Source organism: Cebus imitator, unplaced genomic scaffold (assembly GCF_001604975.1).
Source record: "Cebus imitator isolate Cc_AM_T3 unplaced genomic scaffold, Cebus_imitator-1.0 Scaffold136, whole genome shotgun sequence".
NCBI lineage: Eukaryota > Metazoa > Chordata > Mammalia > Primates > Cebidae > Cebus > Cebus imitator.
Window position 1 is genome coordinate 3,505,084 of NW_016107451.1, and position 26,037 is coordinate 3,531,120.

At 36.8% G+C, this 26,037-nt stretch overlaps 1 protein-coding gene across 7 annotated transcripts in view; it reads left to right on the plus strand.

The window, feature by feature from the left end:
* FOXJ3 (forkhead box J3) overlaps positions 1-26,037 on the plus strand; it is a 175,340-nt gene that overhangs the window by 51,413 nt on the left and 97,890 nt on the right. For 6 of the 7 annotated variants that reach the window (XM_017541778.2, XM_037743187.1, XM_017541780.2 and 3 more), the window contains exons 3-4: positions 5,988-6,312; positions 19,112-19,186. In XM_017541778.2, coding sequence (XP_017397267.1) covers positions 5,988-6,312; positions 19,112-19,186 — 400 coding nt within the window. Of the gene's footprint in view, positions 1-5,875; positions 6,313-19,111; positions 19,187-26,037 lie in introns of all 7 variants that reach the window. The other variant, XM_017541779.2, reaches the window with a different exon arrangement.

Here is a 26,037-nt window from a genome sequence, read left to right on the forward strand (position 1 = left end):
GAAAGACAACACCTTAACATTACCTTTGTGTGTTAAGGTATCAGTCTTCTCTATTGCTAATGCTGTAGTTTTGTAGCTACACTCAGCTACTTCAGTTTGGACTTCAGAAGCACTTGGTGTTTTTTTTAGCCTTGCAAGACTTCAGGTTATAAGACTCTTAGCTGAAATTGCAGGACAAGGGCAGGGAGTACCTATCTTAGCAAATCTGTATTTTCTCTGTCTATACTTGTAACACTAATCAGTTTATTTCTCTTTTAGGACTTCAATTTAAATGGCGAGAAAGAGCCAACACATGCCAACATTCTAAATTTTTCCTGCTTCTCTTTTTGCACTAGTCTCAGTTGGCATATGGCTTGCTTTTCAAATTGTACAGATAACAGTTTGACCAAATTCTTTGTCATCATCTTTCCAACCTTCAGTATCAGAATTTATTAACTCATTAACGCCTCTTTAAGAGTGTCCTAAAACATATTTTAGGTTATGTTACTTGTATCACCACACTGCCATGTCCTAAATTCTCTGTGTTAGAAACTACATTCATCTGCTCATAGAGACTCTTTTATAGTAAACACGTTAAAAGTCTGTATGGTAGTCAGTCTGCCGCTGGGATGGCAGCTTCACAAACTACTTCACAGAAAAAATCAGGGATCTAGGCTTTTTCTCTCTGTTTCTGTATGCTCAGTATTTGGCTTCTATTTTCAAGATCATCTTGTGATCCAAGATGACTGTTAGAGCAATAATTAATTAGGTCCACATTCCAGATAGCAGGCAGGGCAAAAGGTGCAATGCCATCCTGAATAAAATTGGGATTTATTCCTAAGGTAAAAGGTAAGAACAAATATTAAGTGGCAATAGGCATAGCCCCTGCTTCTGGTTGCCTTGAGTGCTGAAACACTATAATAGGAGTGATAGCACATATTGCCTTAAAAGATTCATGAGATCAGAATAATTCAAGAATCAGTCCTGTGGTAATTAGAAAAATTTCTCCTGAGCTCTAAGTTGCCCAGCTTTTCGTGTGTCACGGGTCTTAAGATGAAACGCCACGTGACAGGAATGAAGTGGGAGAATTCAGTAGTATTTGGGTTATTTGGGTCATAACACCCTCATTATTATTATTCTTTTTATTTTCTTTGGTCTTTCTCTTACCTCCATTTAGGGAGCCAACAGTATCTCTACCCATTTGCCCCCCTTTTTGATACCATTGAAACTTGAAAAACTTTTGGAGTCAGTCTTTGCTACACTTTGGGAATCAGGAAAGTTGTAGAGGGAGGCCATGCAGTGTACTAAAGTAGCCAAAATCATATATGGGATCATATGAGTGTTTGTGTTTCATAAAGTGGGATTAAAACCCCTGTGATATGACTTAGTTTGGAGTTGTTATAGCCTGATGCTCCTTATCCTTTAATTTTATGAAGGAAAAAATCCCTTATGAAACTTCTTTATTTTTTATTTTTTCTCGCTGACGCTAGCCAAAAGAGGAACTTCTTTTAAGCAGCAGTTACCATGTAGATTTAAGAACTTCAGACATAAATTATTCTCCATGCCTTGCTTTCTCCCACAAGTAACATTATGTGCTTTTCATCTTTACTTCCATATTCTCATTTTTCTCTGTTATTCCTGTAGAATGGTTTCTCTTCCTGTGTAATGCTGCGTGTCAATCTGTGCTCTGAGTCATCCTTTTTTCTTTCTTACCAAGGACTTTAAACCTATAAGTACCCTTACCTTCTGCTACTTAGTACTCTATGTCACCTCTTTCTTTTAACTTTTGAGCTTGTTACAGTCTCACTTGTTTGAGGAGGAGCTCACCCATACCTTCATTGGTCAGTTACTATTTCAAGTTTCTTCTTTCAAGGAGATCAGAGTCCTTTGGGAGAGAGGTAGATAAAGATAATCACAGTTTCATGTAAATTTTATGATAGAGGTATTTATACTTTGCTTTAGGAATAATAGCTCCTTTAGCTTAGGAGGTAGAGGATGGAAAGGGGATTGACTAGGCTTTCTGTAGGGGGGAGTTGTTTGGTCTTGAAGAAGTAGAAGCCAGCCTGGCAGATGGGTAAGTAAAGGGCATTCCAGAAAAGAAAGCCTTTATTCCTTATCCAATTACCATGTTATTTTTCAGATAACTTGTACCTGGCATGGTATTAGGTAGCATCAGAAGTACTAATGTGTGGTCACTGTCCATAGTGGTTGGGGGAGAAGAGATGAAGGTAGAAGGCTTAAGCATATGATTCACCGTGCATGTGAAACAACATGTCAGTTACCAAACTGAGGTTATAATTGCTCTAGGAATTAAGAGAAGGCTTAATGAAAAATCAGTAAAAGCTAAAGTAGTTGAAAATGAGGAATTTAGATTTTGTATGGTAGGAGTTAGGGAATCATTGAAAGAGTCTAGGCATAATGACATGAAAGTAGTGTTGATACATTTCTTTTGGAGTGTATGCATGGACTGGATATTATTAACAGGGAGTGGTAGTTGAGACATCAGAGTCTAGGAAGCCAGCTAGGAAGCTTTTGGAATGAGGTGAGGTAATGAGGGCCTGACATTTCTTAACCAGATTTCCATAACCAGATTCCTCAGAGCCTCCCATGCTGTTTTTAAATTCACCACCATCTGTTCTCTTATACAAGTGGACTTCTGTCATCACCATTCCACTAATAAGTTTGTTTCTTTTTTTTTTTTTTTTTTTAGACAGAGTCTCACTTTTTTTTTTTTTTTTGAGTGCAGTGGCGTGACCTTGGCTCACTGCAACCTTCATCTCCCGGGTTCAAGTGATTTTTCTGCATCAGCCTGACGAATAGCTGGGATTACAGGCATGTGGCACCACACCCAGCTAACTTTTGTATTTTTGGTAGAGACAGGGTTTCACCATGTTGGGCAGACTGGTCTCGAACTCCTGACCTCAAGTGATCTGTCCGCCTTGGCCTCCCAAAGAGCTGGGATTATAGGTGTGAGCCGCTGCACCCAGCCTAATAAGGTTGTTTCTAAAGTTACTGGTGATCTGGCCAAATCTAATGGTCATCTTTGGTGTTCTCCACGCTTAATGGAGAACCACAATAGCCACCAGCCTAAGTCCCAACAATGGAGGCACTTTTTACTTCCTAAGAATGCTTATATAAAATTTAAGAAATTGCAAACAGAACAGAAGCCCCACTTTTTTAGAGTTTAAATTTGAGACTTTTTATAGTGTACTTAAAATTTGCTCTTGCAGAACTGATGAATTATAAGCACAGTGGAATAATTTTTACACATCATGGCTTTGGAGACTAGGGTCCTTTTTCTTTCCAGTCTATTTAAATCTTAACTTAGCTGAAGACTTAGCTGAAGTTCCTTCTTTACCCTCAAGGCTTCAGTCCATGTTGTTTTCTCCTTTTCCTGAAACTTTACAGCACCCAGAGCTCAGCTGTGTACTTTTATTCAGTTCTCTGTTGTGTCTGACCTTTATTGGATTATAAGTTCCTGGAAGACAGGAATTTTACCACACTTCCTTTGTGTTTATTTTTATTTTATACTCTAACATAGCTCTTTATACATGTATAATTTATGCATTCTTGTTAAATATAACACATAGTAAATACCTATATTACTGAGTTTCTCACAATGTCTTATTACTGGCACTGGTGGAAGGGAGCAGAAGGCAAAGATGGTTCTCAGTAGGGAGCACCTGCAATAACAATTATATTCCAATTTGTAATATACTTTTTTATGAAAATGCATGTAACTGGCTGCTTTGGAAATGTGAACAAAATAAAGCTCTATTCCATGGAGACTTGACTGAGGTAAATTGGATGACGGCATCGTATAACATAGCCAATCCTTATTGAATGAAATGTGAATAATGATGGAAGCAACCACTCTTATTACCACTACCAGTAGTTAACATAAGTATTACTTGCCTGGCACTGTTCTGAAAACTTTACATCAGTGAGGTGGGTGCTATTTAAATTATCATTCTCATTTTACAGATGAGATCTGGTTAGCGAAACTGACAGATTGGGAACAGATCTGGGCTGTCATTTTCGTACTACTGCTAACTAACTGTGTGAAATTGGATGAACCTTAACTTCAGTTTTTTATCACTGAGGATTAGTCTCTGATCTCTAGAGTACTTTCTGTACTATTCTGACATTGTGTGATCTCTAAATTATCCTGTCTTCTTATTCTGCAAGTCCTTATATCTTCTTGCTGGAAGCAGGGGTTTCTGGTTGAGATTATAGGGTAGGATAGGAAGGTTTTTTTTAAAGATCTCTGAAGGTGCTATATAGATGAATTTAAAGTTCAGGTTCAGAAGAATGTGTACAATAGAGATGGAGGGAATTTGAGAAAAATGAGTAAGGTAAAATTGTGGATCAACATATCTGAAAATCAAGAGGACTCAATTTACTGGCAGTGCAGGTAGAATCCTCATGGCTGTCTGATTTATAATTGCTCTTGCTTAATCTGGTTTGCCTTATGGTGTATTAGTGGCCTCCAAAGATACCCCTAGACTGGTACTATTAACCAGCACTTACTGAATATTTCTTTTATGCATGTTTTATCGCATTTAATTTTCAAAGTAATATTTTAACCATAGGTGCTATTGTTACATTTTACAGATGAGAAAGCTGGGAGGTAGAGGTAATTAACATTTCTATAGTTCTACAGCTGGTAACTGTTAGAATCACTATTTAGACTTCGGGTCTTCCTCACCCCAAAGCCCCTGTTCTTTATTAATTCTTTGTTGCCTCCAAGTTGTTCAGATCCTACACATAATACTCAAGGTTGCTTTTTGCCTGGAGCCATTTGGAATGAAGTGCCTATATGGTATTTTCATAGTTACAGATGTTTTCTTTTGCCTTTAAGTCAAAAGAGACCTTTAAGTTTTTTTATTTTGTCGTCTTTTTTCCGTTTATTTTGTCATCACTTAGAAGTCTTTTTTATTCTTCTCTACTTTATTGTCAGTCATTATTTCTACTTCTTTGACCCAGTAATAGAGGGCTTATATCCTCTGCTGAAGTTAAGAATGCCAATGTGAAGTGTTAAGCCTTGTTTCTATGGTCTTATCTTCAGTTCTTAGAGCAGCTTTCTCCCTTTTCTAGAATATGTGTTAACCTGGCAGATTTAGTGGTAATGGTCTGAATTTTTCAGCCTTGGGAGAAATACACTGTAGAATTCAAATCAGTGGATGTTTGCCCAAACCTGTCTTTGAGTTTTTAATGCTGCGTTTCTTGCTGACCGTTTCTGTGATTTAATGCCTTATATTCTGTACTCCCACATCTTTAGTTTTTGTAAACCTGTCCCTTGATTTTTTTTTTTTGTTTTGTTTTTTGTTTTTTTACACAAGTAACTTCCTGGTACTATTTTCTTTTTCTCTCACTCATCAGTGTCCTTGACTTTGCATTCCTTTTTTCAGTCATCTCCCCCAGTTAGCTTATCTCCTTGCTAATCCTTGTATACCCTGCTTTACTCTTCCTACCTCCTACCTGCATAAACTCTGCCTTCTTGCCTTCATGCCAGTTTCTCAGTTACTTCTCTGACCTCTTGCCTCCACCTTACTTTTGGTATTATGTTTTTATGACTCTCCTAAAATTTATGTAAAAGAAATGCCAAAGGTACATTTTAAACTTTAAGGGCTTGTGCTGGTGGTGAGTAAAAGAGTTGGGTTGCAGCTGGGCTTTTCACTCCTAGAGCCTGTTGCCTTCTTAAAGAAACAGGCAGCGATTTTTAGAAAGATTGGCGTCGGAATCACTTTTTTTGTATGTATTGTTCTGTATTTTAAACAATTTTTAAACAAAGTTAGTTGTGTTTTGGTGAGGAAAAATTAAGAAAAAAGATTGGAAATGTTGATCCCTTAAATATTTGGTTTGCTCATTAACATACTCAATCTTTTTTCTCCAGATGTAACTCAGGCTTTCCCTCACTTTGGAACTCCTAGATTTGTGAATATTGGATATTTTGAGAAGCAGGGGTTCTTTCCTTGATATTGACTAAGGAGTCTATTTACCTTCAGGATGACATCTGAACTGGAGAGCAGCCTAACATCTATGGACTGGTTACCACAGCTCACCATGAGAGCAGCCATCCAAAAATCTGATGCTACACAAAATGTACATGGAACAGGAATTTCTAAGAAGAATGCACTCCTTGACCCAAATACAACTCTGGACCAGGAAGAAGTCCAACAGCACAAAGATGGGAAACCTCCATACAGTTATGCCAGCCTCATTACATTCGCAATTAATAGCTCACCCAAAAAGAAAATGACTTTAAGTGAAATTTATCAGTGGATTTGTGATAACTTCCCATATTATAGAGAGGCTGGCAGTGGTTGGAAGGTAAGGATTTTATTTAAATTATTACTTTTATGAAGTAAGCAATGATAATATTGACTTCTGAAAATAAAGCTTTGTAAAGGCTCATATAACAATATGACATTTTAATCTCTAGTGGTTTTTAGGATGTGAAAAAAAGTTTTTAGCTTAAGTGAATAACTTTATTTTTGGTAGATTATTAGTGTGTTAGAGCTTGATTATGTTATAGAACTGACAGCATAAAGTAAGAGCAGAGATAATGTTGCATTCACTGGAAACCATACCTGTAGTTCAGGTAAGTTGGCAGTGAGCCTAAAGTGAAAAACAACATAGTATTGCAACTAGTACTGAATTTCTCAGTCAAGTTTTTTTTTTTTTTTTTTTAAATTAGAGACAAGGTCTTGTTCTCTTGCCCAAGCTCAAGTGCCTGAGCACACCACCATGGTCAACTAACTAATTTTTAAATTTTCTGTAGAGATGGGGTCTTGCTCTGTTGTCCCTGCTGGTTTTGAACTCCTGGCTTCAGGTGATCCTCCTACCTTGGCCTGACTTAGTTTTGGCATTATAGGTGTGAGACACTGTGCTTGGCCAAGACTTTTTAAAAAATCTTTATCTTGAAAGAATTTTAGATTTTCACAAGAGTTGCAAAAGCTGTACAGAAGATTCCCGTATATACGTCATCAGCTTCTTCTAATATTAGCATCTTATATAACCATAGTACAATTATCAAAACTAAGAAATTGACTGGGCATGGTGACTCATGCCTATAATCCCAGTGCTTTGTGAGGTGAAGACAAGAGGATTGCTTTAGAACAAGAGTTTGAGACCAGCCTGGGCAATATAAGTTGCTCATGATTAGATGTTTTCTTATGATTAAAATGAAGTAATACATTTTTGGGAAGAATAATACAGATACGATGTGGCCTTTTGTGCATAACATATCAGGGGATAGATAATGTAAGTATGTCTTAATGGGAATGTTACCTATGATACTTTGGTTAAGGGGATATCTGCCGGTTTCTTCATTGTAAAGTTATTTATCATTTTGTAAATAATAATGTTTTGGGAGGATACTTTGAGCGTATGCAAATACAGTAAGTCCTCAACTTCAATAGGTTTTTGGAAACTATGACTTTAAGCAAAACTGCATAAAGTGAGACCATATTTTTTTTCTTACCAACATTATAACGAAATGATATTATTTGAAGACATGCAGTACTTTGACTTAATGTCGCAGCTTCCAAGAATCCTGTTAGTAGTGCTAAATGAAGACTTACTGTACTTTATTTCTTCTTAAACTTTTGTCCATTAATTTTAGCATTCGTTGGTAGGTCATAATTGTAGCAATTATTACTTTCTTCTTTCTTTTTTCTTTTTTTGAGGCAGTCTCACTCTGTCGCCCAGGCTGGGGTGCAGGGGTATCATGTCAGCTCACTGCAGCCTCCGTCTCCTGCGTTCAAGCAATTCTCCTGCCTCAGTGTCCCGAGTAGCTGGGATTACAGGTGCCCACCACCACACCCAGCTAATTTTTATATTTTTAGTAGAGATGGGGTTTCATCATGTTGGCCAGGCTGATCTCGAACTCCTGACATGAGGTGATCCTCCTGCCTCAGCCTCCCAAAGTGCTGCGATTATAGGCGTGAACCACTGAGCTTGGCTGATTATTACTGTTTTCTAATGGTGATTTTCTCTTTTCCTTAATTCCTTTGACATTTATTAATTAATATTCTTCTGAAAAGCTGAGTTGTTCCTTTAGTCTCTTTTATTCATTTATTCAATCATTTATTTATAATAGTATGCACTCATAGATATTTATTCTTTGTGCTACTGTTGTCATTCAAATTGTTGCAACTTTGGCCATTAGGAGCTCTTACAGATTGGCCCATACTTTTCTTTGCTTAGCACTTTCTTTCTTTTTGGCAAAATAAGGTGTTCCAGGGCTATATAGTATATCTTCCTTTCCCAACCCTGGAATCAGCTACTACTTTAAGGAGACTTTTGAGGTACTAGCTAATTTATGTTATACAACAAATAATTCAACTTGCTCTTTTTAAATTTTTAAGTTTTTTTTTTTTTTTTAGATACAGTCTTGCTCTCTCTGTCAGCTTGGCCGGAGTTCAGTGGTACGATCCTAGCTCACTGCAGTCTGAAACTCCTGGGCCCAAGTGGTTCTCCTGACTTATCCTCCTGAGTAGCTAGGACTACAGGTGCGTGCTGCCACGCCTACCTGGCTAATTTTTAGGGTCTTGCTCTGTTGCCTGGGCTGGTCTTGGCCTTAAGTGATCCTCCTGCCTCCGCCTCCCAAAGTGCTGGGATTATAGATGTGGGCCACTGCGCCTGGCTCAACCTACTTCCTTGTCTGCACGTGTTATATTCATATTCTTACATAGGAATTACCCAGTTGTGTGCCATGTCGGGTGTGTGTATACATGTAGAGGAAGGGAGTGTTAGGGCTTTAGGTCTACCGTCAGATGGTAGTTACTCTTTAGTTTCTCTTAGCCCTTCCTGCTTCAACACTTTTGCCTTTTTCATTTGACTGGATTTATTAGAGACATTTGCTGATTTACTGTGCACCAAGGATGTGCTGTGCATGGTTCCCTTGTAAGGGAAGGGATTGTGCCTCATTGAAGTTTTTGCATCTCTTTCTCTTTCATACCATAGCACACAGTGCTTCCATTTAGTAAGCTTCAATAAATGCAGTTTGAATGAAAGCATGAATCTTGGTCCCAATCTACCTTTTTAGCTCTATTTTTTATCCTTTCATATACTACTTCTGGCCATTCCAACCTACTAACTGTCCCTGTAAGTAAGCACATCTGTTTCCTTCTCGCTTTTGTTTTTCTCTTATTTCTCCTTGGACTTTGTCTCTTTTGCCCTTTTTTTTTTTCAGTTGATAATGCCCTATTATTTCAACTCGTGTTATTTTTCGTCTCCCTATAGAATCAATCTCTTTCTTGTATTATCATATACTTTATTAATAGCAGTATTATAGAACTTAGAGATTTTTTAAAATTCAGAAATCTTGTTTCACTAGTTTTTACTCAGATACTCAAAATGATAACTGCTTTTATTATTTTCATTCTGCCAGGCACTATACTAAGTGCCACCATTGTCTCTTTAGGCCACACAATAGCCTTATGAAGTAGGTACTATTATTGTCCAAATTTTAAAGGTAAGAAAACAAAGCCTTAGAGAAGTTAAGTAACTTTCTGGAGTTTCTCAGCTAGAGAATCTGAGGTAGAGTCAGGATTTGGTACCAGACTTGGAGATTTTTTTCGAGTGCTCATGTTCTTAACCATTAGAAAGATGCATAATTTTACAAAAACTATATAAATATTTATTAAATTTAATTTGCCAGGATAAATTCCCCTTAGCTGGCTAATTCAGTATGAGAAGTGATTGTTAACAGTATATTTTGAATAGGAGTCTACCCTAACAGAATGTTTCAGTGGAGGATATACCTAATAAAACTTGAATGAAACATGAATCAGAGCATCATTCTACGCAAGTAGTAGTGGGTCTGTTTAAGCTGTGCTTTCTGGCTTTACGGTGCTGTAGACCCTTTTTGTCAAGATTTAGCATGAGGAAATTTAGAAAATTTTGATAAACCTGTGTGGTTATGGAAACACTTGGTGGCTAGGGAGTAGAAATGGCCAAAATTTGAATACGTGGCTTAGAAAGCCCACTAAGGATTCATGGGTCAGTGTCATTGATTGTAAACCTCAGTGCCTGCAGATGCCAGATAGGTGATGTAAATAGGGAAAGCAAAAAAATTGCCAGACGGAAGAGTGTGTCTAATGTAAAAGGAGCAGTTACGTTCTAGCTAGTTACTGCTTTCCAGGGCACATGGCAGATCTTCCAGTCTACTCTGCTCCCCAGGAAAAGGGAAATCTGGATTTTGTGTGTAATTTCCAAATTTTTAACTCTTGTCAGTTAATTCTGATTTTCATGAATCTCTGCAGGCCAGATATAAGTCTTGTGTCTGGGTTCATCCTATGGACTACTAATTTGGAATCTCTGTTCTAGATAATATCCTCCTCTTTTTGCTAATTTTTTTTTTTTTTGAGATGGAGTCTCTCTGTTGATCAGGCTGGAGTGCAGTGGCATGATCTCGGCTTACTGCAAGCTCTGCTTCCTGAATTCAAGTGATTCTCATGCCTCAGCCTCCTGAGTAACAGGGACTATAGGCACGTGCCAGTATGCCCAACTAATTTTTTATATTTTTACTAGGGATGGGGTTTCATCATGTTGGCCAGGCTGGTTCTGAACTCCTGACTTCAAGTGATCTGTCTGCCTTGGCCTCCCAAAATGCTGGGATTACAAGTCTGAGCCACTGCGCCTTGCCCTCAGCTAATTTAGTCTTTCATTCATTAATGTGAAAAGGATTTATTTATTGTCTGCTCTTGTGAAGCAGTGTGCTAGGGTTTGGTAGTACTAAGCAGAGTAGCACAGGGCCCTAGGGAGCATACAGTCTTCATTAGATGAGATGAATACATATAAACAAGTAATTATTATGCTATGTAAAAAAGCTCTGAAATAGAGGACTCTAGAGTGCTGTGCTATAAATAGTTGACTAATTGGGCACACCTACTGTGTGTAAACTATGACAATATCCATTGTATATGTGACCTAGTAAAAAGTGTTAAAAGAAGGGTACAGTTAATGAGTTTATGGGGGAGTGTGATAATGTAAAATTGGTGGTCCGGAGAGTAAGTGCTACTGAAGTACAAGAAGTGGGGAGTCATTAGACAGCCAATGGGGGTAGTGAGACTTGAGCTGTATTTTGAAGGATAAGATTTGTGGAGGTGTTTTTCAAAGTTCAAGTGTTAAGAATCACTTGGTTATAGCAGTTTACAGTAGAGTATGATAGAGTCAGAATATGGAGATCCTATGAATATATGAATGCCAAACTGAAGAGCTGGGTCCAAGTTTAAGGAATAGCATATAAAGTTCGAATGTTGTTTTCCTCATTAATTTGTCTGACTTCATTTTTTGATGATGTCTACCTGAGAATGTCAAATGCATTCTGCTGATATTTCTTGCTAATAACCAGTCCAAGTAATGGGTCTGAAACTGTTTTAGATATAGCGATACAGTTTCAATTGGAAGAAATAGAGACGGGTAATGTCATTGTTAGAACTAAATAGGCAGAGAACTAATACGGGTAATGTCATTGTTAGAACTAAATAGGTGGAGAACTAATGGGTAGAGAAGGATGATGTTGCTCTTAGAACTAGAAGATGCTGAGAGAGATGATCCAGTCCTGTCTACTGCTTTAATATTTCCAGAGATTGCTATTAAAGTTTACTTTACTCAGTTTTTAAGTATTTTCTGCCTAGCACGTGGCATGATCACGTTTAATTTATTTTTATAAACATGGAAATATTTCGAACACTTCTAGTGGAGACAAATGGAACCTAGTTTATCTTCTCCTTTGCACAGGCTTGTGTTTTTCTATTTTACTTCCCATTCACTCTGCTTAGATTTGTTTAGAACACTTCAGCAATTTGCTGCTTGCTCTTCTTCAGGTATAGAGGAGGTGGGTCATGGAAAAATGGGAGGTCACTTAGAACTTATGAAGTTAGCTTCTATTGGTTGAAGAGAGGTTTGGAGAAAGATCTTAAAGCAACTGTCACCACCTGTCCAAAAATGCAGAGTCAACTTATGCAACCTAGAGGACAATATGTTGCCACTGTCACTTAAAAAGACTCAAATAGAATTTTAGTATTTAAACTCTCTTTCATTTTGTGTCAGGGCCTTGAAAGGAGATTACTAAAAATACTTCTTTGGATATTCCATAATTGAATGATTTTGTATTCTGCACTAGAGGAAAAGGAATTAAATTTTCAGGCCATGTGTGGTGGGCTCATGCCTGTAATCCCAGCACTTCGGGAGGCCAAGGCAGAAGGATGGCTTGAGACTAGCCTGGGCAGTACAGCAAGACCCTGTTTCCACAAATTAAAAAATAAAAAAAATTAGCTGGGCATGGTGGTGTGTCCCTGTGGTCCCAGCTACTTGAGAGGCTGACGTGGGAAGATTGCTAGAGCCCAAGAGGTAGAGGTTGCAGTGAGTTATGATCATGCCACTATACTCCAGCCTGGTGACAGAGCAAGACTCTGTCTCAAATAAAATAAAATAAAATAATAAATCTCCATGGTATTCACTTTGAGAAAAATTAACTTTTACTAAGTTGTTGAAGTTGAGGATAATTAAAAAAAAGAAAAATATAAAAGTGGTGTCTGGGTGTATTATGTTACTTTTTGTGTGGGTATAAAAGGAATAGTATACATTATGTGTTTGCTCATTGTTGTGAAAATAAATTTAGGGATTTAAACTAGAAATGCAGTAAATATAAATACCTCTAGGGGATAGATGGGAACCAAGGTGGAAGAGATGTAGAAGGAAATAAGATTTTGAGTATACCTTTTTTTTTTTTTTTTTTTTTTTGAGACGGAGTCTTGATCTTGTAGCCCAGCCTGGAGTGCAGTGGCATGATCTTGGCTCACTGCAACCTCCGCCTCCTGGGTTCAAGCAATTCTCCTGCCTCAGTCTCCCTTGTAGCTGGGATTACAGGCGCCTGCCACCATGCCCAGCTAATTTTTTTTGTATTTTTAGTAGAGACGGGGTTTCGCCATGTTGACCAGGCTTGTCACAAACTCCTGACCCTGTGATCCACCTGCCTCAGCCTTTCAGTGTGCTGGGATTACGGGCATGAGCCACTGCGCCCTGACGTGTATACCTTTTTATATAGTTTAACTTTAAACCCATGTACATGTTTTACATATTTTTTAAAAAATCGAAAGGGATGTAAAAAGGAAACCCTCAAACAGAATACAAGCAGAAACAAGCCTAACATTGTATTGAATTAATAATGTAATCACATGGAAAACAAATTGAAGAAACTTTCGGTATGTGCCTTATATGCCTTTATGGCGTACATTCAGAGGCCAAAAAGAGTTACAAAGAAGTCATCAACTTAGTATATTTGTGTTTGGTAGTGGAACTTCACTAGAGGCAGTCTCTATCTCCAAAAACCCCAGGGAAAGAAGTTTGGAGAGAAGAAGTTAGAAAGTTGATAGCAATACTGAATCTATTTTAGGTAGGATAGAACAAATGAGTACTTCACTGATTTTGGGGGAGGTGCCTATGGGGAGAGAAACCAGTACTCACAGAAGAAAGATATGGATAAGAATGTAGTAGTTGGTTGGATTGGTGGTAGCAGTTTAAATTCAAATTTAAAATAAAAATTACTTAGAATGCTTTTAAAATTAGAATTGCCAGGTCGCTACTCCAGAAATTTTAAATTAGACACCTTAGTTGGAGCCTAGGAATTTTCATCATATTGATTGGCCTTGAAAAAAAAATCACCTAATTATTTCTGCCTCTTCACTTCACCAACTTCTTTTCTTGGCGTTATGGGAGATGGGGACTACTCAAGCTGTAAGGTCTGAAGTAACCCCTTTTCTTTATGGGTTTTATATGTATGTACAAGTCTTGGCTTCCATATCTCTGTGAGTGTTTTTACATTCTAAATAGGCTTTTGATATTTTTTTCAACAGATAATGTGATTACCACATGAAAAACATTGTATGGTAGCTTTTGGGTTGAAAGACAAAGTTCCTACCCTCTTGGAACCTATTTGCATTTTGGAAGAGAATACAGCATGGAGGGGGAAGACCATTAAACAAATAATTGGAAATATGATGAGAAACTCAGGATGACGAAGTTTATTACGGTGGAACCTAACTAATCTGTGAGCACAGAAAGGGCTTCCCTAAAGAACTGAAGTTTAATGCAAGAAAGAATTGAAAATTGAGTAGATTGATTTACATGAAGAAGATGGAATAAGACTGGGGGCAGTAATCTTTGCAGATGTAGCAACTTGTCGAAAGCCTAGTACCTGAGAGAGAACATTGGAGGGGATGAATGTAGAAAAATAGGGACAGATCATGAAGAGTCTTTGGAGGCTTAAGAATATTGGATTTTGTCCTAAGTGCATTCAGAGTTTTGAAGTGAAGGGGTAGCACCAAAGTTGCATTGTGAAGATGTAACTCTCCGCAGAGTGGAGATTGATGGAAGCAGGGCAGAGAGGAAGGGGGACACCAGTTAGGAAGCTGTTATACCAGTTTTGCTGAGACTGGTTCCCTGGACTGAGATAGTCACAGAAAAGATGGGGTAAGATAGGCAAATCTAAGGGAGGCTTAGTAAGATTTGCTGATAGATTTGTTTTAGGTTGTAAGATAGAGACAAGAGTTAAGGATGTAGGTTTCTGATGAGCGCAGTTATGTGAATAATAATGTCTTTAAACTGAGAAGGGAAAACTGGAAGAAAATCACATTGGGCATAAAGATTGAGTTTAGTTTTAAATATGTTGAGTTTGAGGAGTTTCTGGAGACATACAGTTGATAGTTGGAAATACACGTTAGGAACTCAGGAGAAAGGTGTGTGCTGGATGTAGACAGATTTAAGTGATTTGTCACAGGTGGTCATTGGCTGTAGATGAGATTGGCTAGGCAGCAAATGTAGAAATGAAAAAGACATAGGTCAGAACCCTGAAGATTTCCAACAATTAATCTTTTTGTAGAGGAGGAAGACTGTAGAGAGGTGTATAGTTCCTTTGAAGTGATGAGTTCACACTGAGCCATTTACAAATGATATATCTTTCTTGTGACAATCTTGTTTTGTATGTTCTCCTCATCTTCAACTTGTAAGGTGGGTAGGTGAACTACAGTTTGTCTGATGCCTCTTTATTTTTTCCTGTCTTATTTTAGATTTGAATTGTGTATTTTTTATGACTCCATTTTATCTCCACAATTCTGTTATTATCCCCTTTTCTAAATTTTTTTTAGTGATTACTCTAGGGTTTACTATACACATCTTAGTTCATTCAGGCTCTTGTAACAACAATGGAAAGAAAACCGAAAACACGGAGTGAGTGGCTTACAAACAACAAACATTTATTTCTCGTAATTCTGGAGGCTGGGAATTCTAAAATCAAGCTGCCAGCAGATTCTGGTGATGGCCTATTTCCTGGCTCATAGATGATTGTGTTCTCATTATAACCTTACATGGTAGAACGGGGCAATAAACTCTGAGCCTCTTTTATGAACACTAATCTCATTCATGAGGACACCCTTCGTAACCTAATCACCTTAAAGGCCTCTCCTCCAAACATCACATTGGGAATTAGGTTTCAACATAAGAATTTTGAGAGAATGCAAATATTCATCGATTGTAACATCTTACTGCACTCTACCTTCAAATAGTATTAAACCATTTTGTGTATAATTTAAGAATTTTGTAAACCACGTCTTTAGAGTTCCTTTAACCCATCCTTTTTGCTATTGTTACACGTTTTACTTTTATATAGTTACAGACTCCATAATAAATTATATTTGCTTTGCACAGTTATCTTTTCCCCTTTTTAATTTTTTACAGTCTGAATATGTTCATACAGTTTTCTTTTAAAAGCATTAAATTGACCTTCATTTTTTACCATTTCTGGCACTCTTCATTTATTTTTGTGATCTGCATTTTTGTTTGATTTCATATTTCTGCCAAAAGAACTTCCTTGTAACAGTGTCAGTCAGCTGAGATGAAATTTTTCAAGTTTTTTTTGTTTGGAAGTCTTTATATTACCATTATTTTTGAGAGATATTTTCACTGTGTATATAATTCACAGGCTTTTTTTCTTTCAGTATTTTAAGATGTCACTCCATTGCCTTCTGGCTTGCATAGTTTTTGAGAAGTCCACTGTAATTCTTATCTTTGTTCCTCTATATGTAATCTCCTTTCTCTGGCTGCCTTCAAGATAGTCTTTATTTTGGTTTTTAGCCCTTTCACTGTAATGAATATAGGGGTGTGGACTTTTACTTTATTCTGCTTGGTATTCTCTGAAATTCTTGGATATTCACGTTGTTGTCTTACATTATTTTTTGAAGATTTTTGACTGTTACTTCAGATTTTCCTTCTGCCTCATTCCTTTCTTTTTTTCCTGGGACTTGCATTGCATGTGTCATCACACAGTTCTTGGATGATCTGTTTTGTTTTTGTTTTGCTTTGTGTGAATGTGCTCATCTCCACTTGGAAATTTCTGTTAATCTACCCTCAAGTTCTCTGAGCCTTTCTCTAGTTGTGTCTAGTTTAATGATGAGCAACATTTGAGGAATTTTTAAAATCTTTAATCATGTTTTTTATTTCTATCATTTAATATTTGTCCCTTTATTTTTCACATTTCTGTTGAAATTCTCCATCTCTTTATACAGGCAAGTTGTCTACTTTTTTCTGCTAGATCCTTTAACATATTAACCCTAGTTATTTAAATTTTTTTTTTCCTGATAGTTCTAACACCTCAGCCTTCTCTTGGGTTTTATTGCTTTTTTCATCTCTTGGCAGTAACTTTTCCTTTCTTTTCTGCATCTTCTAATTGTTGACTGAGACCAGATATGTGTAAAAGAATGGTAGACATTGAGGTAAATAGTACTTGTACTTGTAAATGGATAAGCATCTTTTTTCTCAGGCCATTCTTGTGGAGATTGAGCCAGTCTGTCAGTAATTTGGATTTTCTTACTGATATCTTTATCTTCAGTATACCACAACTTTACATTCCTCCAGCAGTAGGCACCTGTTAACTTGTGCTTGGAGAGTGGGGCTTAGGTACTGTAGGAAATTTTAATTTTTTCATCTCTTTAATTTTAGTTGTCTCTGCTTACCTTTTTACACATGGGAATTTCTTGCCCCTTCTCTGTCAGTATACTGCGTTTCCTTGTTATTTAGTATTATGCTTTTGGTAGAGGCAGGGGTTTTCTCTGTTTTGTTGGTCTAGCCTCAGTCTTATGTAGACCCTTGAACTTAGGGTGGGCTTTTTCAGTGTTTCTTTCCCTCAGCCAAACTAGTCTTGTGTATCTGTAGTTGCTTTTGGGTGGGAGTTTCCCATCTCTTCTCCAGGTGTAGCAGACCTCTACATGGTATCTGTGTAGGATCCTGGGCCCAAAGTAGTTTTCCTGTACCTCTCCCAGAGTTCAAGGGATTTACTTCTACTTTTCCTCCAGCAGCAGATCATATTTGCCTATGTACTGGGAACAGTTTCCGATCCCTCTCTAGAGGCACCATGGTTTTGTTTCCATTCTTCCCCCAGAAGCAGAGAATCTTTGCCAGAGTCCTACAGGTGAGAGGTTTTGCTGTCTTTACCACAAACTTCTTGTTTTGCTTTGTAAAATCTATGGAAGGTTGCTGGGCATTGTCTCCTCACTCCCTATCACTGTCAATCACTTTCTTCCTGTTTATGCCGCTAGGGGAGACTTTCTTGGGTCCCCTTTTTACCCTCATTCTTTCTTAGGAACACATGGTAAAAGCCTATGGAGAAGAGTTTAAGAGTGTGTGGGAACTTCTCTTGTGTCCAGAGTCTTTGTTGCTCTAAAGTGACAAAAAACCCCATGTTTGGCTTGTAAAATTTTAACTAATTTCTTTTTAACTGCTTGGATGGTACCCACCTCTTTTTCCTATGCTCTGCCAAAAGTGATTTAGTTGTGTGTCCAGTTTCTCATTGAATAGCCTTGCTCTTCTTAGGAATGTGGTTTGGTTGCCTTGCAACTTGAGCTCTCTGATGTGGCTTAAAAATAAGTTTGTTTTTTTTTTAAAGCTTACCTAGGATTTTCTCTTTGGGAGAGAGCATCTTTCTGTGTAGCTGTTTATATCCCAAGCATAAGTTTTAAATTTCTGCTTTGGTAATAAGATGGTCTTGAATTTATATTCTGTAGTCATCTTTTTAAAATGTTTAAAATTTCAATATTGTGCCTGAGGGGGAGGTTTTATTATAGGCATTCTTGTTAGACTACTGGATTTTTATTAAAAAATAGAACAGATATTGTGCCAAAATATGACCCCAAAAGGTACCATTCTGAGTAATGGCCAAATGCAGTTGGACCTCTTTTCTCCCAAATACTAGCCATTTGGGAACAAACCCATTTGGGAATGGGTTTTGGAGCATTTAACTGAGAAGAAATTGACTTTGGGGCATATTCTTTAAGAATTGTGGTATAGTCCTACTTATTCATGAATAAATTTCTGTTTCACAGACTGCAGGTTTCTAAGGGCATTTTCCTGCTACCCACCTTGGTTTTGGTTATTCTTCCCTGCTACACTGAGGAGTCTAGATGTTCTTCCTAGCCCCCTGTAGCCAGTATTTTTCCACGTGGTTTTCTTTTTTACAGATTGTGGTGAGAACCTAATGGGGCTCTATATGTTTTGTTTTTTTTTGTAATAGAGCAGTGGAATTTTGTGTGTGTGTGTGTGTGTGTTTTAACATTTTTTAAACTAATTAAAAAGTGGTAATACATGTGTCTTACAGACCACTTGGACCTTGCAGAAAAGTAAAGTGAAGAAAATAGTCATCATTTTTAATTCTGTGTAGAATAACTTCTAACATTTTGCATCCTGGCTTATTTCCAAGAATAAATAAATACATTTAAAATATATACCATAATTAAAGTCATAATATGTATCATATGCCAGTTTTATGTTTGGCATTTAATATTTAACATTACATTACAGGCATCTTCTTGTATCATTAAAAGTCTTAAACACTTAAAATGCTACATATATTTTATGAAATCCACTAGAGATTATTTTCCAGTAACAACTTCCCTTTGCATTCATAATTTGAAAGTCAAAAAGTTTGAAATTTGAAGTTTATTAAAAAGTTTATTCCATTCGTAATTGTCTTCTAAAGCGTAGAGTTGTTTAGATTTCTAATTCTGTTTTTAAAGGTGGGTTATGTTTTTTGGATTTTATTGTCCTTATGGCTTTTCTTCTTTAATTCCAGAATTCCATACGACATAATCTGTCACTGAACAAGTGTTTCCTTAAAGTGCCTCGATCGAAAGATGACCCTGGAAAGGTAGGATTCATTTTCTTAGAACAATTGAATTGTTATATTTGAAATAAGAACTTTTCCAGTTCATTGAATGGGAACCTCTGCGAAATAGTAAGTCCTCCCCTACCCTGCTCCATCTCAGCTTGTTGGAGAGTTTTAAGCTATGGGAAGCTAACTAGTGTAGAGCTGTTGTATATCACAGCTTTGTTGTACTTTGCTGTTTCTTTCTTTTCTTTTCTTTCTTTCTTTCTTTTTTTTTTTTTAAAGAGATGGAGTCTTGCTCTGTTGCCCAGGCTGGAGTACAGTGGCGTAATCTCTGCTTCCTGGGTTCCAGCAATTCTCCTGCCTCAGCCTCCCAAGTAGCTGGGATTACAGGCGTCTGCCACCATGCCCAGCTAATTTTTGTGATTTTAGTAGAGACATGTTTCACCATGTTGGCCAGGCTAGTCTAAAACTCCTGATCTCATGATCCACTCACCTTGGCTTCCCCAAGTGCTGGGATTACAGGTGTGAACCACTGTGCCCAGCCTGTAGTTTGCTGTTACTAATCTAATCTTTGGTTGAAGTGTTGTGTATTAAATTAAATTTGGTGTTTGAGCTGCTTGTCAGGAATTAAAATTAATTATTATATATAAAGGGTGCATCTGTGTGTAATTGGCAACAAGTGGAAGTATTCTTACACTGGAATAAAATAGTTTCTCTGTTATTTACCCATTTCTGAGTATAATCAAGAAGAGTATACTTCTCTTACCTCTTGGCACCATTGCATTTTTCACATTTTTAGCGTTTTATCTATTGTGACTCTCCTTTTTTTTGTTGTTTTGATAGCTACTCAACTATATTGTGCCCTGCACTTGGTACTATTTGCTTGGTTTCTGAAATTTAAGAGTGCTTGGTTATACCGTATTTGGTTGTCAAGGTAAGTTACTAGATTAGGACTTTCAGACAGTGTATTTATTGGCAAACATAGTGCTTGTTTAAGTGGGTAGGCTTCTTATATTTGTTTTTAGGCTAGCTATCCTTGGAAGAATCTTTCTAAAATGTAAGCCTAGTCATGTAAGCACCTTGCTTAAAAGTATTCCTTAGTGTCTTGGAGGTGTTTACTTTCTCTTCTTATAAAATATTCTTTACTGTTTTTTTCTTGATCTGCCTTTTCAGCTATAATTCACTTGTTCAAGACTCACTGAAGAACTACTTGAAGTTTTCTAAACATGGCATTCATATGGTTATCTATAAATTTCCTTGCTTTACTTTTCTATTCTACTTCTTGTCTTTCAGTATTGAGTGGCAACATTACTTAATTCTCTGAGGCTTTTTTGTTTCCCCATTACTTGAGCTGAGTTTCTTGCTCCTTATTTGAGTTCCTTTTATTTTGTAGCGACTGTCATCATTGTAGTAGCTCCTATCTGGACTGTGGATTGCTGGGCTTGATCCTCTAGTTTATAATAACCTTCACATAGTAGGCATCAGTCTTTCAAAAAAAAAAAAAATTAACTTACTCATATGGTCTCTTTTTTCAGACTCTTGGTTAGTTATCTACTGCTCTTAAAGTCGAAATGTATGCAAGTAGGGATCATGTGTATCTTGTTCACTGTTAGACCCATTGCTTGCACAGTGGCTGGTGGCACTGAGGAGACACCCTTGTTGAATGAATGAATATATTGTATCCTCTGTTAGACTGTTAACTTTCTTGAGTTTAGAGATGAAGTTATTCATTTCTAGCTTAAAGCAGTTTTTCTGAAGTAATGAACATGTTATAGCACTTTTTATAATCTATCCTGTCAAATTGGTTGTAAGATTGAACAGATTATTATAATAGTCTTATAAAAATTGTTTCTCTGTGTGTTTAATTTTGAGATGCTGAATAGGAATTGGTGCGCCTTTTCCTTTGAAGGAGGCTTATTGCAAAAAGATAATTAGATTTTAAAAATATATTCTTTATCACATTTTCTATAGGCAATGAGTATATATGGGTCAGACTGAAAAATGTTTTTAGGAGACTTCAGAGATTTTTTTACTAGAGTTCTATGAAGTCACTAATTGGGTTCTATAAACTTTTGGTTCTGATTGGATTTTGAAATGAATTTGAACTTATTAAAAAAATGTATACACTTGAATGCTTAATTCTGTCATGTACTTGATTTTAACCAATTGGAGACTCTTAAAAGTGTATCTTGTCAGGTATTTTTCTTTTGTGTAGAAGTTTAAGCTTTTGTTCGTCTTTAATGAATAGTATATAGCATAAGACAGATGTGGAAAACATGTTGCTTTTTGCTACTCTTCTTTTTCAGTCAGGATTCATAATTTATGTGCAACTAAAACAAAATACAGACGTGAGAGAGGCTAATCAAAGCTTCTATCTTTTGCCAGTAGTTTTCAGTTTTAAGGTTTTGTATTTATTAAAATGCCTCATTCTTATTGATTTTGGTCATACTAAGTAAATATCTTACATTTGATTTTATAATAGTAATTTTTCTCATCAGTCTCAAAGTGAGGTTTAGTTTGTTTGTTTGTTAGTTAATTTTGAGATGGAGTCTTGCTCTGTTTCCCAGGCTGGAGTGCAGTGGTACAATCTCAGCTCATTGCAACCTCCGTCTCCTGGGTTTAAGCAGTTCTCCTGCCCAAGCCTCCTGAGTAGCTGAGACTACCAGCATACATCACCATACCTGGCTAACTTTTGTATTTTTAGTAGAGATGGGGTTTCAGAACATCTTGGCCAAGCTGGTGTCGAACTCCTGACCGCAAGTGATCCGATCACCTCAGCCTCCCAAAGTGCTGGCATTACAGGTGGGAACTATTGCACTTGGCTACAAAGCAAGGTTTAAATACATTTTTCTCATTGATTTTGGTCAGATGTAGATGTAAATTTGGTCTTATAAGATACATTTATGTGAATAGAGTCATTTTTATTTTTGATTTCAAAATGAGATTTTGTTTTTTAAGAAAACACAAAATTCCACTGCTTTAAAAAAGCTTTGAAGACTTTGGCTCAAGCCCATTTCATAAAAGAAGAAACTAAGGCCAGTAGATGAGAAACAGCTTGCTCAGGTTCAGTGTGGAATTAGAACGCAGGCATATTGGCCAGACATACTTTTCAGTCACAGAAACTCAATGGAAATTAACTTAAGGGGAAAAGTACTTAAGGAAGAACTGGAGCCAGGTTCTTAAATGATATCATTAGGAATGTCTCTTTTCATCCCTTAGTTCTGCTAACGTCTCTGATACCTTCATTTTCAGTCCAATTAGTGGCAAATATGTCTGTTAGCAGCTTCTGGTTTATATTCTTCCAGCTGAGTAGCACATACCAGGTGTGCCTGGTGTTCATCCCGCCACCCTCCACATTACCTGGAATTACAGAAAAAATCTTAGAATGAATGCTGAACAAGCAAAATATACTTGGTTTCTTAGTTTTTAGGTTAGTACTTTTCCCATGATATCAATCTTCCTTGAGAGGGAGGCCAAAATGTTAGTTAAGTTTTGGTACTTATGAATTGTTTTTTCTTTTTGTATTGCAGTGTTTCCTGGCATTTGAGGAGCTTTTCCAAAACCACCCTCACCACAGTGGGAGAAAACCATTGAGTCAAGGTGGGGTGGGAGTAGATTTTGGTTTTGGGTATGGGGTGGACTTTATAACCCCTTAGGATTTTGCCTAGCTGATGCCATGACTTAGGTCAAGAGGTAGAAGTAGTTCGTACAGCATCTTCTCTGTATTTTCACAATACAGCTTTCTGTTCATTGTATTACCAGAGAAGTGTGAAGAACAACCTAATCTCGAAGTCTGTTGTTGAATCACAGATGTTTTATGTGGCTATCTATTCCTTACTTAATCCTTCATTTTTAGGAAGACTTTGTCATAAAAACCTTTAATATTTGGTACCCTTTTATGTACACTGGTGGTCTGATAATTCATTTTCCTCAGCTCTTTACAACTAATTTCAAGCAGCCATGTTACTTTATTTTTAAGAAACACACACAAAAAATAAAATTCTATTTTGCATCTGCAACTTTGCTGCTTTTCTGGGGAAAGATTTGTTTTTCTTTCCCCCTTTGATTACAACCCTTTTCTCCCTGTTTATACATTCTGCAGTCTATTTCCATTTTTAAAAACCCATATTTTATATCCCCTCTTTTCAAAATTAGTTGTTTTCTGTAGATTTGTCTTTTTTTTTTTTTTTTTAAATTCTTTGTGGTATAAGTTTTATTATGTAACACATGTGTCTTAATTATCTTAAAGGTAAATATTTACATTGGGAAAAACAAATTACTGGTTAAATGTAGTTTAAAAAATATAATTCTCTTTCTCTGCTTTTCAGCTTAAACTTTTCTCAATTTTGTTTCCCTTTCTTCAGTTCAGAAAAATGATACTTTGACTTGAAAAGGACTAAAGGATTATAGGGCTTAGTTTTAACAGTTACCTAAGTACTTACTAGCAATGGGCTGTAATAGAACTAAGAAAATAGCTAAGAAGTTTAAAACCACATGAAGGCCACCTGATTGTCATGGGGAAATAACTACGGTTAATTCATAGTGAGAAGAGTTTTTAGGGGTGTGGGAGTTGGGGAAGCTTTGTCTTGCCTGGGAATGGGAAATAGTAAAGGCTCAGTGACGGTAAAGATTGGAGTCTCCTGGTTTGTGAGGAAATAGCAAACTCACTGCTAAGAGACTAACTGTGGAAATTTCCATTATTGTGATTTTTTTCTTAAAAAAATAATTTTTTTTTTTTTTGAAACAGGATCTTGCTCTGTTGCTGAGGCTGGAGTGTCATAGCACTCTCATAGCTTACTGGACTCAAGCAATTCTCCAGAGTAGCCAGGACAACAGCACATGCCACCATGCCTGGCTAAGATTTTGAAATTTTTTGTGGAGGTGGAGTTTTCACTATGTTGCCTAGATTGGTCTCAAACTCCTGGCCTCAAGTGATCCTCCTGCCTTGGCTTCCCAAAGTGTTGGGATTGGAGGTGTGAGCTACCACGTCTCACAAATAATGAATTTTTTTCTATTGCTATTCTGTAGCTTAGTATAAGGGGCCATAACATAGTTGACTGATCTTTCTTTTCAAACGGTATTCTTTTTTTGGGGCCCATGTTAGTATTATGTTGTATTTATTTGTAAATTGCCTATTACTCTCCAGTATCCCATTTTGGTCACTTTCTTTAAAAAATGTGTAGAAAAACTGGAGAGGTTTGAGGGGACATAAAATATAACCTTAAATGATGAACAGTTTTGTAGGAATCATAGGTATTACCCTGAAGAAGGAAGATAAGAGTGTAATTTTAATGCCAGTCTTAAGTAAATGCATGATTTTTGTGAGGAATAAGTTGACTGCTTATCTGTGTATTTGTACAACCTAAACAGGAAGTAGGACTTAAGGATAAGCAAGAGTTTGGTTGGACAGAAATAGGAATATCATATTTATTAAAGTGAAAAAACACTGATATAAATTCCCAAGGGAGACTTTTGAAGCACTTGAATAGATGAAGTTGCTAGCCTTTGTCATTGTAACTCGTGGTAGATAAGAACTCCAGTTGAAGGGTAATAGAGGGCATGATCAAGTTTAGCTGAGGGACGAGTCAGAACAAAGTTGGGTAGAATCAGGAATTAAGGGAATTAGTATAAGTACTAACATGAAATCCAAGAGTGAAGAAATGGATGGATGCCATCGAGTGATTGTCCAGACAGAGGTGAATTACGAATGTGAGACATTCCATTAGGTAAACCAAGGTTAGAAAGCCAAAGTATTCAGAAGATCAGAAAGATTGAGTTAGATGGAAGTGAGAGAGTCTGATTCCGGGAGATAACATTGCAGAAGTTGAAAGAAGTGTTGGCCCTGATGTTACACTGTTAGAACAGTGTAGTTGCAGCTGTCTTTTGTTTGAGCAGTGTTCTCTGTTCTCTTTTTAAGGTTGGAAGAGAACATTTTGTTGTTGTTGGCCTCTTTTTTTTTTTTCCAGATCTAAACTACTTTAAAAAATAACATTTAACCGTAGAAACTAAAAAAAAAAATTACATATGGTAAAATTTACTCTTTGGTGTGTAATTCTATTTTGACGAACACATACAGTGTAACTGTCAATATGATCAAAACGCAGAACAATATTCTATATTGTCACTTGGGAGTCAACCCCTTCCCTAGGCCTTTGCAACTCCTGATCTGTTTGTGTTCCTATAATTTTGCCTTTTCCAAAATGCCATATAAATGGGACTCATATAGTACGTGGCCTTCTGAAGAGTCTGGCTTCTTTCCTTTAGCATAATGCATTTGAGAGCCATCCATGTCGTTGTGTGTATCAGCAGTTTTGTTTCATTTCATTGCATATATTCCATCATATGGATTTATCAGCATTTAGTTACTATTTGAAAGACATGTTTTGATAGTTGTGCGTTCACTTGACCATCAAGTCATTTTTAGGCGTAGACTTGACAGATACGGAGATATAACATTCAAGTAGTAACAAAATAGTCATGTTAAGCGGCCTTGTGAGTGGACTATGTAGGTGAGCCACCTGTTTCTTGGAAATTCATTATGATACAGTAAAATTTTAACTCCAATGTAAAAAAGTTTATAAAAGGATTGGTTGATGGCACTATGATTTAAAAGTGAGATATGTCTATTAATCCTTTAATAGGATATAATTTTTAAGTATCCTTAACATTTAGTGGAGCTGTTTACCGTTCCACAGTCAATATGCCAATTAATATTTTAATCCACTGATTAAAAGTAAATTTCTTAACACACTTCCTCTAGGCTTAATTTGATGCTCACTGTATTTAAAAGTAATAAAAATCTGTATTTGTTCAAAAATGACATTTCAAGGATCTGAGCAGGCATTGGAATAGTTGTTACCCATATGTTCATTCAGTCATCTAGCCAGGCA